The sequence below is a fragment of the Salmo salar genome, chromosome ssa15 (genome assembly GCF_905237065.1).
Source record: "Salmo salar chromosome ssa15, Ssal_v3.1, whole genome shotgun sequence".
Classification (NCBI taxonomy): domain Eukaryota; kingdom Metazoa; phylum Chordata; class Actinopteri; order Salmoniformes; family Salmonidae; genus Salmo; species Salmo salar.
In genome coordinates this window covers 97,516,172-97,529,692 of record NC_059456.1, presented here as the reverse complement: position 1 = coordinate 97,529,692, position 13,521 = coordinate 97,516,172, and the positions used below count along the sequence as shown (strand labels likewise).

The 13,521-nt window shown below is 43.8% G+C and overlaps 1 protein-coding gene across 3 annotated transcripts in view; it reads left to right on the top strand.

The window, feature by feature from the left end:
* The window catches only part of LOC106572727 (cyclic AMP-dependent transcription factor ATF-7), a 43,957-nt gene that overhangs the window by 13,653 nt on the left and 16,783 nt on the right, over window positions 1-13,521 (top strand). For 2 of the 3 annotated variants that reach the window (XM_014147161.2, XM_014147159.2), the window contains exons 3-4: window positions 11,303-11,414; window positions 13,288-13,418. In XM_014147161.2, coding sequence (XP_014002636.1) covers window positions 11,303-11,414; window positions 13,288-13,418 — 243 coding nt within the window. The remainder of the gene's footprint in view (window positions 1-11,302; window positions 11,415-13,287; window positions 13,419-13,521) is intronic. The other variant, XM_014147160.2, reaches the window with a different exon arrangement.

The following is a 13,521-nucleotide window of genomic DNA, read 5'->3' as shown; positions in this document are numbered from 1 at the left end:
TGGAATTTCTATAGACTAGTGATTATCCTAATTTAGGTTGGATTTCAGTTGATTTCAGTCTGTGTGTGTTTTGCGGTTGTACTGTACTTGTTTGTGTATTTTGCTGTCTGGCAGTTGACTGGAATAACTCTCTATTTTGAGTCCGAGTCCTCCGTTGACTGGAATAACTCTCTATTTTGAGTCCGAGTCCTGCGTTGACTGGAATAACTCTCTATTTTGAGTCCGAGTCCTCCGTTGACTGGAAAGTTGAAACAGATGGTGTTGGTGGTACTGAACTCCAGTGTTTCCCCTATATTCATGAATAATAATTTGGGATGGTAAAACATTTTCAGTGTAAACTTAAATGACTAAAACCAGATATAAAGTATGTAGAAAAGATTATGGATTTGTTTATATTTTTCGACAACTAACAACCACCAGAAAAAAAAATAGACAGTCTGGGAGAATCTAAAATTCCCAAAATGTCATGACATGGGGCCCCTGTTGATTTTGTCATAATGTTTGAGTCACTCAGATAGCGTAAGAACACGGCATAAGCCATGGCAAAATGTGTAGAATTGCAGGAAATTAGCTTTAAAGTAACTGTCCAGTGTTTCCAGATTCCTATGAAATATGAGCTATAATTACTTAGAATATGAGGGAAATAGTTTTCCTTTCAAAAAATTATTAAGAAGCTTAATTCAGCTTGTCTGGTGTCGGCATAACCCAACAATAGAATGTGTGGGCGTATACCGGTAATTTAAAATATTAACACAAGTAGACCGTTGATTGGCCAGATCATCCTCAGGAGTATGACATCATACTTAATGAGGAAATAGCAAGCATTTTTGAAGATGCAAGTTTGAGCCCCCCCCCCCCAATTTATGCTTTGGCCACAAATAAGAGCATATGACGAGTCGTCAACATTATATAGGAATGAGTTAACGGAATATCAACTTTTTTTAAAGTCCGATTTTCACTGGACAGTTACTTTAAAACTGCATATTTTCTCTCAGCCCCATGGCAAAATTGATAGAATTGCAGGAAATTAGCTTTAGAACAGTAAAATTGTCTCTGCAGCTGAGAGGAGGGCCCCCCTCCCCTGCGCTAGTTTTGCCACCGCTGCTGAAAGAAATCCTAGGAGAAACACTGTACTCATACTGAAATGAAGGACATTTCCCATTACAGTGGAGTGGAACATCGGTAGAGAGTAGACACTCATTTAGCTCTGCTGCCACTGACAGTGTCCACATGGACAACATGTTTCTTTTGTCGGTCTGTTTGTTCTTTTGCCGACTCCTTGTGAAACTATCATGTTTGCAGTGACACTGAGTTGGCAAGAGAGTACAAACACATCTGTGATCACACTAGGTCTGTTCCACTTCTGTTATTGAGCGCACACATGGACAATAACACTGCAAACACTGATCACACTGTCTGATAGTGCAGCTAGCGCTGTTGTGAAACAATGCGGATGTATCTAATGCAATTCGTTTTCTTTGTAAGAGACCACATGGACAACGCAGCACACTGCCATCCAGGCCACCCACACACACACACACACTGATATATAGTGATGGCTAGCTAGTCAACATGGGTCTCTCTGAAGCTTCTGTTTCTCTATGAGAGCCCAGATGGCCAATACACTGATCACTGAGAAATACCTCTAGCCGAGCGGTGTTGTGATACAATGCTGGCAAGGTGTTGTCTCCCAGCCAGCCAGCCAGCCAGTGAGTCATAGGCAGCAGGCAGCACAGATGACACATTTTTCAACCTGTTTCTGTCTCACTTCTGCAGCCTGCAGAGGTTAGAGATCCATAGTGACTCAGCTTGGCACTAAATGTCTATTGCTGTACTCTGTCCAAAGGTGTTAGGATGGATTAGATGTTTTAAAGCCTGGTACAATGTTACATTACAGTACATTTACATTATAGTACAATCCCAGTGAAGACAATGAGTTAAATATGTATTTTCAACGTCCTTTTCAATATCTTTTGCTCATAGGGATATCTCTGCTTCTTCCCTGTTTGGCTACTGATGACATGACTTATAAGCCTCATTAGGAAACATTAAAAAGGTTTTAACATGCTTATAACAGCATCATAATTGTACCGGCAGGCTTTACCACGTGTTTTACTGCGGACAGCTTGAAGACGACAGATGAGTGTTGAGGAAATGTAATTCCAAATCAGTAAGGTTATTACCTCCTACCTTATTAAATAAAAGATCATTAGTGTTGTCCTCAGGCGTGGTTAGACAATTCAAGCGATTACCGCAGACACACGCAGACAACAACATGTGTCTGGAATGAAACATTTATCTCTTGTTGTTTGCCCATTAATCCTCTTAGAAACCTTCAGGGACTCGACTGTCAGTTACCATCACAGAGTTTAGATTAGACTGTCAGTTACCATAACAGAGTTTAGATTAGACTGTCAGTTACCATCACAGAGTTTAGATTAGACTGTCAGTTACCATCACAGAGTTTAGATTCTACTTGACTTGCTTACGTAAGGACAATGATGATATTACATATTTCATTTATTGACATTATTAATTTATTACTTAAGAGACAAGAAAGGAAAAAGGACAGTAAAATGGATGTTTAGATAAAAGTTACAGGATGTGTTTTGAGATTTGGTTGAATGAACACGATCTACTCTAGCCTCTCTAGCAGACTTGCCATTTTTAATAGTATTTTTTAATTGTGTGTATCATCAAAGCAACACAACAGACAGTTGTGTCTGCTTTGCGTGATGTATTGTTGTCTCTACCTTCTTGCCCTTTGTGCTGTTGTCTGTGCCCAGTAATGTTTGTGCTTCTACCATGTTGTGTTGCTGCCATGTTGTTGCTGCCATGTTGTTGCTGCCATGTTGTGCTGCTGCCATGTTGTGCTGCTGCCATGTTGTGCTGCTGCCATGTTGTGCTGCTGCCATGTTGTGCTGCTACCATGTTGTTGTTGTTGTCATGTGGTGTTGCCATGCTATGCTGTTGTTATAAGTCTCTCTCTTTATGTAGTGTTGTGGTCTCTCTCTTTATGTAGTGTTGTGGTGTCTCTCTTTATGTAGTATTGTGGTCTCTCTCTTTATGTAGTATTGTGGTGTCTCTCTTTATGTAGTGTTGTGGTGTCTCTCTTTATGTAGTGTTGTGGTGTCTCTCTTTATGTAGTGTTGTGATGTCTCTCTTTATGTAGTGTTGTGGTCTCTCTCTTTATGTAGTGTTGTGATGTCTCTCTTTATGTAGTGTTGTGATGTCTCTCTTTATGTAGTGTTGTGGAGTCTCTCTTTATGTAGTGTTGTGTTGTCTCTCTTTATGTAGTGTTGTGGTGTCTCTCTTTATGTAGTATTGTGATGTCTCTCTCTTTATGTAGTGTTGTGGTCTCTCTCTTTATGTAGTGTTGTGGTCTCTCTCTTTATGTAGTGTTGTGATGTCTCTCTTTATGTAGTGTTGTGGTGTCTCTCTTTATGTAGTGTTGTGGTGTCTCTCTTTATGTAGTATTGTGATGTCTCTCTCTTTATGTAGTGTTGTGGTCTCTCTCTTTATGTAGTGTTGTGGTCTCTCTCTTTATGTAGTGTTGTAGTCTCTCTCTTTATGTAGTATTGTGATGTCTCTCTCTTTATGTAGTGTTGTGGTCTCTCTCTTTATGTAGTGTTGTGATGTCTCTCTTTATGTAGTGTTGTGGTCTCTCTCTTTATGTAGTGTTGTGGTGTCTCTCTTTATGTAGTGTTGTGGTGTCTCTCTTTATGTAGTATTGTGCTCTCTCTCTTTATGTAGTGTTGTGATGTCTCTCTCTTTATGTAGTGTTGATGTCTCTCTCTTTATGTAGTATTGTGGTCTCTCTCTTTATGTAGTATTGTGGTGTCTCTCTTTATGTAGTGTTGTGGTGTCTCTCTTTATGTAGTGTTGTGGTGTCTCTCTTTATGTAGTGTTGTGGTGTCTCTTTATGTAGTGTTGTGGAGTCTCTCTTTATGTAGTGTTGTGGAGTCTCTCTTTATGTAGTGTTGTGGAGTCTCTCTTTATGTAGTGTTGTGGAGTCTCTCTTTATGTAGTGTTGTGGAGTCTCTCTTTATGTAGTGTTGTGGAGTCTCTCTTTATGTAGTGTTGTGGAGTCTCTCTTTATGTAGTGTTGTGATGTCTCTCTTTATGTAGTATTGTGGTCTCTCTCTTTATGTAGTGTTGTGGAGTCTCTCTTTATGTAGTGTTGTGATGTCTCTCTTTATGTAGTATTGTGGTCTCTCTCTTTATGTAGTGTTGTGGAGTCTCTTTATGTAGTGTTGTGGAGTCTCTTTATGTAGTGTTGTGGAGTCTCTTTATGTAGTGTTGTGGAGTCTCTTTATGTAGTGTTGTGGAGTCTCTCTTTATGTAGTGTTGTGGAGTCTCTATGTAGTGTTGTGGAGTCTCTCTTTATGTAGTGTTGTGGAGTCTCTCTTTATGTAGTGTTGTGGTCTCTCTCTTTATGTAGTGTTGTGGTGTCTCTCTTTATGTAGTGTTGTGGTGTCTCTCTTTATGTAGTATTGTGGTCTCTCTCTTTATGTAGTGTTGTGGTGTCTCTCTTTATGTAGTGTTGTGGTGTCTCTCTTTATGTAGTATTGTGGTGTCTCTCTCTTTATGTAGTGTTGTGGTGTCTCTCTTTATGTAGTGTTGTGGTGTCTCTCTTTATGTAGTGTTGTGGTCTCTCTCTTTATGTAGTGTTGTGATGTCTCTCTTTATGTAGTATTGTGGTTTCTCTCTTTATGTAGTGTTGTGATGTCTCTCTTTATGTAGTGTTGTGATGTCTCTCTTTATGTAGTGTTGTGGTCTCTCTCTTTATGTAGTGTTGTGGTGTCTCTCTTTATGTAGTATTGTGGTGTCTCTCTTTATGTAGTGTTGTGGTGTCTCTCTTCATGTAGTGTTGTGGTCTCTTTATGTAGTGTTGTGATGTCTCTCTTTATGTAGTGTTGTGATGTCTCTCTTTATGTAGTGTTGTGGTGTCTCTCTTCATGTAGTGTTGTGGTCTCTTTATGTAGTGTTGTGATGTCTCTCTTTATGTAGTGTTGTGATGTCTCTCTTTATGTAGTGTTGTGATGTCTCTCTTTATGTAGTGTTGTGGTCTCTTTATGTAGTGTTGTGATGTCTCTCTTTATGTAGTGTTGTGATGTCTCTCTTTATGTAGTGTTGTGATGTCTCTCTTTATGTAGTGTTGTGATGTCTCTCTTTATGTAGTGTTGTGATGTCTCTCTTTATGTAGTGTTGTGATGTCTCTCTTTATGTAGTGTTGTGGTGTCTCTCTTTATGTAGTATTGTGGTGTCTCTCTTTATGTAGTGTTGTGGTGTCTCTCTTTATGTAGTGTTGTGGTCTCTCTCTTTATGTAGTGTTGTGATGTCTCTCTTCATGTAGTGTCTCTCTTTATGTAGTGTTGTGGTCTCTCTTTATGTAGTGTTGTGATGTCTCTCTTTATGTAGTGTTGTGGTCTCTCTCTTTATGTAGTGTTGTGATGTCTCTCTTTATGTAGTGTTGTGGTCTCTCTCTTTATGTAGTGTTGTGATGTCTCTCTTTATGTAGTGTTGTGATGTCTCTCTTTATGTAGTGTTGTGATGTCTCTCTTTATGTAGTGTTGTGATGTCTCTCTTTATGTAGTGTTGTGATGTCTCTCTTTATGTAGTGTTGTGATGTCTCTCTTTATGTAGTGTTGTGATGTCTCTCTTTATGTAGTGTTGTGATGTCTCTCTCTTTATGTAGTGTTGTGATGTCTCTCTCTTTATGTAGTATTGTGGTCTCTCTCTTTATGTAGTATTGTGGTCTCTCTCTTTATGTAGTGTTGTGATGTCTCTCTTTATGTAGTGTTGTGATGTCTCTCTTTATGTAGTGTTGTAGTCTCTCTCTTTATGTAGTATTGTGGTGTCTCTCTTTATGTAGTGTTGTAGTCTCTCTTTATGTAGTCTCTCTTTATGTAGTGTTGTGGTCTCTCTCTTTATGTAGTATTGTGGTGTCTCTCTTTATGTAGTGTTGTGGTGTCTCTCTTTATGTAGTGTTGTAGTCTCTCTTTATGTAGTCTCTCTTTATGTAGTGTTGTGGTCTCTCTCTTTATGTAGTATTGTGGTGTCTCTCTTTATGTAGTGTTGTGGTGTCTCTCTTTATGTAGTGTTGTGGTCTCTCTCTTTATGTAGTATTGTGATGTCTCTCTCTTTATGTAGTGTTGTGATGTCTCTCTTTATGTAGTGTTGTGGTCTCTCTCTTTATGTAGTGTTGTGATGTCTCTCTTTATGTAGTGTTGTGATGTCTCTCTCTTTATGTAGTGTTGTGGTGTCTCTCTTTATGTAGTATTGTAGTCTCTCTCTTTATGTAGTGTTGTGGTGTCTCTCTTTATGTAGTGTTGTGGTGTCTTTCTTGTCGTGATGTGTGTTTTTGTCCTATATTTTTAATCCCCCGTCCCGCAGGAGGCCTTTTGCCTTTTGGTAGGACATCATTGTAAATAATAATTTGTTCTTAACTGGCTTGCCTAGTTAAATAAAGGGTTAAAAAAAACGCAGTGTGTGTTGGTGCTCTTTGGGTGTGTTGTGGTACCCTCACACTCCAACAGTTGTCCATTTCTAATGTGTGTGTAGACCATGTTGTTGTTCAGACAGAACAGAAGTGTGATTTTATTCAGGTCATGGCTCTCTGATGTCCAGACCTGGTCTTGTCTAGGCCTGTCTGTCATGCTATGGCATGTAGGCTATGCAATTGTGGGAAACCTGATGTGAGGCTGGCCTTTTCCCTTCATGTTTACAGTTAGCTATTTATTGTTAGATATGATAATCCTTGCTTCCAGTATCTCCTACATACGCATGTACTAGAGGTATTCACGGGTCCAAAAAGTTGGACCCATTCTGAAAAGGACCTGGGTCTTTCCCACCCGGATCCGATATGCATAAATGATTTGATTTAATATAGAGTCCCATTCCGAACAGACCCAAGGACAGCTAGACCCAAGGACAGCTAGACCCAAGGACAGCTAGACCCGTTCCTTAGAGAGCATTCAGAACATTAAGTAGCAGCCTACCTGTTGGTTCTTGGTCGTTGTAGCCTACCCTTCTCCTTTATCGTTTTTATTTCTTATTTTACCCTTTTTCACCCCAATTTCGTGGTATCCAATTGGTAGTAGTTACTGTCTTGTCTCATCGCACCGTAGGGTCTCAGGAGAGGCGAAGGTCGAGACCCATGCGTCCTCTGAAACACAACCCAACCAAGCTGCACTGCTTCTTGACACAACGCACATCCAACCCGGAAGCCAGCCACACCAATGTGTCGGGGGAAACACCGTACACCTAGCGACCTGGTCAGCGTGCACTGCGTCCGGCCCGCCACAGGAGTCGCTAGTGCAAGATGAGACAAGGATATCCCTGCCGGCCAAACCTCCTCTAACCCGGACGACGCTGGGCCAATTGTGTGCCGCCCCATGGGCTTCCCGGTCGCGGCCGGCTGCGACAGAGCCTGGGCTTGAATCCAGAATCTCTGGTGGCACAGCTAGCACTGCGATGCAGTGCCTTAGACCACTGCGCCACCGGGGAGGCCCCCTCTCCTTTATCTTATAATTCCATCTACCACTGATTAGATATCTCCTAACTTTGGCCACATGTGGAGGCTCTATGACTGACTGTAGACTATTGCTGCTTTGATAACTTATGATTGGCCAACAACAACTACAAGCTACAGACTCCACTCTGGTGAAAAGGAAGAGGAGCAGCATATATTATACAATTTCTCTCTCTACTGCAGGAGTCACGTTGGGATCTGTACGGGCCCTTCCTGACAGGTCCGTTAAAGTAACATATTCTCCAGACCCGTGACGTCATATCAGATCCGTGACAGTATTTAGAATTATGGTTCCGGACTTACTCGGGTCCCGGATCGGGACTGGGATAGTCGGGTACAGGTTGATTCGTGAAGACCTCTAGTAGATATGTACAATAAGGGAGATTGATTTGAGATTGTTTCCCCTAGCCCGACCCAGTCATCTTGGTCATAGGAAAGATACTATCAGCCCATGAGACTTGTATTGGTGATACTGCCGCTAGCTGGTACTGGCTACAAATATGCTCCTGACAGTGTTTTCACTTGGTGCTCTTCTCTCTCTCTCCCCCTCTGCTCTGCTCTCTCTCTTCCGCTCTAACTCTTTCTCTTTCTCTCTCTCCTCCCTCTCTTCTCCCTCTCTCTCTCGCGACTGAACGTATAACTGTGACACTGACACAGCCAGAAATAGACTTCATGCAGAAGAAGATGGAGGATCCTAAATCGCACCCTATATAGTGCAACGGCACTACTTTTGACCAGAAAAAAAGTAGTGCACTAAATATAGAATAGGGCACCATTTGGGTTGTATTCATCAGGATACAATGAAAGTTTTGCAATGGTTTGAGTTTTTTAAAATTTTTTATCTACTTCCGTAAACTAAAACTAAATTAAAGCAACTCCAAAAGGGAAGAGAACAAACAGAGGAAGACTATTGTAACAGCTTGGTGTGCTTGGCTGAAAGACTGACAGAGGAAGACTATTGTAACAGCTTGGTGTGCTTGGCTGAAAGACTGACAGAGGAAGACTATTGTAACAGCTTGGTGTGCTTGGCTGAAAGACTGACAGAGGAAGACTATTGTAACAGCTTGGTGTGCTTGGCTGAAAGACTGACAGAGGAAGACTATTGTAACAGCTTGGTGTGCTTGGCTGAAAGACTGACAGAGGAAGACTATTGTAACAGCTTGGTGTGCTTGGCTGAAAGACTGACAGAGGAAGACTATTGTAACAGCTTGGTGTGCTTGGCTGAAAGACTGACAGAGGAAGACTATTGTAACAGCTTGGTGTGCTTGGCTGAAAGACTGACAGAGGAAGACTATTGTAACAGCTTGGTGTGCTTGGCTGAAAGACTGACAGAGGAAGACTATTGTAACAGCTTGGTGTGCTTGGCTGAAAGACTGACAGAGGAAGACTATTGTAACAGCTTGGTGTGCTTGGCTGAAAGACTGGCAGAGGAAGACTATTGTAACAGCTTGGTGTGCTTGGCTGAAAGACTGAGAGAGGAAGACTATTGTAACAGCTTGGTGTGCTTGGCTGAAAGACTGACAGAGGAAGACTATTGTAACAGCTTGGTGTGCTTGGCTGAAAGACTGACAGAGGAAGACTATTGTAACAGCTTGGTGTGCTTGGCTGAAAGACTGACAGAGGAAGACTATTGTAACAGCTTGGTGTGCTTGGCTGAAAGACTGACAGAGGAAGACTATTGTAACAGCTTGGTGTGCTTGGCTGAAAGACTGACAGAGGAAGACTATTGTAACAGCTTGGTGTGCTTGGCTGAAAGACTGACAGAGGAAGACTATTGTAACAGCTTGGTGTGCTTGGCTGAAAGACTGACAGAGGAAGACTATTGTAACAGCTTGGTGTGCTTGGCTGAAAGACTGACAGAGGAAGACTATTGTAACAGCTTGGTGTGCTTGGCTGAAAGACTGACAGAGGAAGACTATTGTAACAGCTTGGTGTGCTTGGCTGAAAGACTGACAGAGGAAGACTATTGTAGCACCTTGGTGTGCTTGGCTGAAAGACTGACAGAGGAAGACTATTGTAACAGCTTGGTGTGCTTGGCTGAAAGACTGACAGAGGAAGACTATTGTAACAGCTTGGTGTGCTTGGCTGAAAGACTGACAGAGGAAGACTATTGTAACAGCTTGGTGTGCTTGGCTGAAAGACTGACAGAGGAAGACTATTGTAACAGCTTGGTGTGAGTGGTTGGTTGGCATACTTCTGCAGATGTGTTGCAAGCAGAGAAGGACGAATCCCTTCGATAAACACATACTGGTGCACTAGGCTACTTGTTCAGTTGGCCATACGTCTTACAAATGATAGCCCTGACCTGCCATATCCCTAGCCTGCCACCTCCCTAGCCCTAGCCTGCCACCTCCCTAGCCCTAGATGAGGCCTCCCTAGCCTGCCACCTCCCTAGCCCTAGATGAGGCCTCCCTAGCCTGCCACCTCCCTAGCCCTAGATGAGGCCTCCCTAGCCTGCCACCTCCCTAGCCCTAGATGAGGCCTCCCTAGCCTGCCACCTCCCTAGCCCTAGATGAGGCCTCCCTAGCCTGCCACCTCCCTAGCCCTAGATGAGGCCTCCCTAACCTGCCACCTCCCTAGCCCTAGCCTGCCACCTCCCTAGCCCTAGATGAGGCCTCCCTAGCCTGCCACCTCCCTAGCCCTAGATGAGGCCTCCCTAGCCTGCCACCTCCCTAGCCCTAGATGAGGCCTCCCTAGCCTGCCACCTCCCTAGCCCTAGATGAGGCCTCCCTAGCCTGCCACCTCCCTAGCCCTAGATGAGGCCTCCCTAGCCTGCCACCTCCCTAGCCCTAGATGAGGCCTCCCTAGCCTGCCACCTCCCTAGCCCTAGATGAGGCCTCCCTAGCCCTAGCCTGCCACCTCCCTAGCCCTAGATGAGGCCTCCCTAACCTGCCACCTCCCTAGCCATAACCTGCCACCTCCCTAATCCTAGCCTGACACTTCCCTAGCCTGCCACTTCCTTAATCCTAGCCTGCCACTTCCCTAACCCTAATCCTAGCCTGCCACTTCCCTAACCCTAATCCTAGCCTGCCACTTCCCTAACCTTAATCCTAGCCTGCCACTTCCCTAACCCTAATCCTAGCCTGCCACTTCCCTAACCCTAATCCTAGCCTGCCACTTCCCTAACCCTAATCCTAGCCTGCCACTTCCCTAACCCTAACCCTAGCCTGCCACTTCCCTAACCCTAGCCTGCCACTTCCCTAACCCTAGCCTGCCACTTCCCTAACCCTAGCCTGCCACTTCCCTAACCCTAACCCTAGCCTGCCACTTCCCTAATCCTAATCTGCCTTCCCTAATCCTAGCCTGCCACTTTCCTAACCCTAACCTGCCACTTTCCTAACCCTAACCTGCCACCTCCCTAACTATGAGCATGGCAAGCTGTTGGCTCAATGTGTTTTCACACACTGTCACCATCCAGCATTTTGTGCCACTGTGTGTGTAGCGTCGGGTCGATAATGCCATTTCCTAGACATTTAGGCCTGTGTCGCTTACGGCTAAAAGAGTCTAAAAAGGGCTGCATTACACAAATCCTAGTGTATTGTATACATGGATATTCTTTGTCGTGCAACCCAAAATTATACAGTATGTGTTATCCATAAAATAGCCAGTCAAATGTATTGGATTCTGTGACATCTTCTATTGAGGTTAAGATGCTTTCTGGCCCTAATTGGTGTGTGTGTGACATTAACTCTCCTCTCTCCCCACCCCTCCCTCTCCTCCTTTCCCTCTTTTCTCCCTTTCTTTCTCTCCCTCCCACCCTCTCTCCAGAGGTTTACCAACGAGGACCACCTGGCTGTACACAAACACAAGCATGAGATGAGTCTAAAGTTTGGCCCTGCCAGGACAGACTCTGTCATTATCCAAGGTACTGGTTCTCCTAGTGAGTCTAAAATATTTCACTTTATTACTCTACTGTTCTGGCACCTCTTTAATTTGGTACTTTTGTCAGTTGTTGAGTACCCACATGTCAGTCGTAATTACCAGAACATTTTAGACAGATATAGGATCACTGATGTCCCCACCTGTTAAGTTTGACTTCTCTGAAGACCTTTAGTGGTTGACCTATTAGTAAACTCAGCAAAAAAAGAAACGTCCCTTTTTCAGGACCCTGTCTTTCAAAGATAATTCGTAAAAATCCGCAAAACTTGACAGATCTTCATTGTAAAGTGTTTGAACATTGTTTCCCATGCTTGTTCAAACAACCATAAACAATTAATGAACATGCACCTTTGGAACGGTCGTGAAGACACTAACAGCTTACAGACGGTAGGCAATTAAGGTCACAGTTATGAAAACTAAGGACACTAAAGAGGCCTTTCTACTGACGCTGAAAAACACCAAAAGAAAGATGCCCAGGGTCCCTGCTCATCTGTGTGAACGTGCCTTAGGCATGCTGCAAGGAGGCATGAGGACTGCAGATGTGGCCAGGGCAATAAATTGCAATGTCCGTCTAAGACAGCGCTACAGGGAGACAGGACGGACAGCTGATCGTCCTTGCAGTGGCAGACCACGTGTAACAACACCTGCACAGGATCGGTACATCCGAACATCACACCTACGGGACAGGTACAAGATGGCAACAACAACTGCCCGAGTTACACCATGAACGCACAATCCCTCCATCAGTGCTCAGAGTGTCCGCAATAGGCTGAGAGAGGCTGGACTGAGGGCTTGTAGGCCTGTTGTAAGACATCACCCGCAACAATGTCGCCAATGGGCACAATGCCACCGTCGCTGGACCAGACGGGACTGGCAAAAAGTGCTCTTCACTGACGAGTCGCAGTTTTGTCTCACCAGGGGTGATGGTTGGATTCGCGTTTATAGTTGAAGGAATGAGCGTTACAGTTGTAATTAGTTGTAATGGATACGTCCTATGGCATGTTACTGTGTTTTCCCTTACAAATGCAATCCCTACAACAAGTGTTCCCATTCAGTTCAGTAGGAGTATTTTCCCATGCATATATTATCAGACACTGAAACTCCTGTTGTAGCCGTCCGCTAAATAGAGATTGTTCTCTCAAACAACCACAGACTTGTTTGACTGTACTCTGGAGCGGGATCGATTTGGAGGTGGAGGGTCCGTCATGGTCTGGGGCGGTGTGTCACAGCATCATCGGACTGAGCTTGTTGTCATTGCAGGCAATCTCAATGCTGTGCGTTACAGGGAAGACATCCTCCTCCCTCATGTGGTACCCTTCCTGCAGGCTCATCCTGACATGACCCTCCAGCATGGCAATGCCACCAGTCATACTGCTCATTCTGTGTGTGATTTCCTGCAAGACAGGAATGTCAGTGTTCTGCCATGGCCAGCGAAGAGCCCGGATCTCCATCCCATTGAGTATGACTGGAACCTGTTGGATCGGAGGGTGAGGGCTAGGGCCATTCCCCCCAGAAATGTCCGGGAACATTATACTGACTGTTACTTTTGATTTTGACCCGCCCTTTGTTCAGGGACACATTATTCAATTTCTGTTAGTCATATGTCTGTGGAACTTGTTCAGTTTATGTCTGTTGTTGAATCTTGTTATGTTCATACAAATATTTACACATGTTAAGTTTGCTAAAAAATAAACGCAGTTGACAGTGAGAGGACGTTTCTTTTTTTGCTGAGATTAGTTGAATATTGGATTAATTTGATGTTTAAATCTCTATGCCAAAGTGTTGGAATAAAACATTAACCCAAGGACTTTGAAAAAAGGTGATATTTTCTAAAATAGACATTTCTCTCTGTGTTTCTCTTCCTCCTGTTCCAGACCAGACCCCAACTCCCACTCGCTTCCTGAAGAACTGTGAGGAGGTGGGGCTGTTCAACGAGCTGGCTAGCTCCTTCGCTGAGGAGTTCAGGAAGGCCCAGGAGGACGACGACAAGCGGGCCAAGAACCCTGTGAGTAGAAATCACTTGGTCCTCTTAGTTGGTAGAGCATGGGGTTTGCAACGTCAGGATAGTGGGTTTGATTCCCGGGACCACACATATGTAAAATGTATGC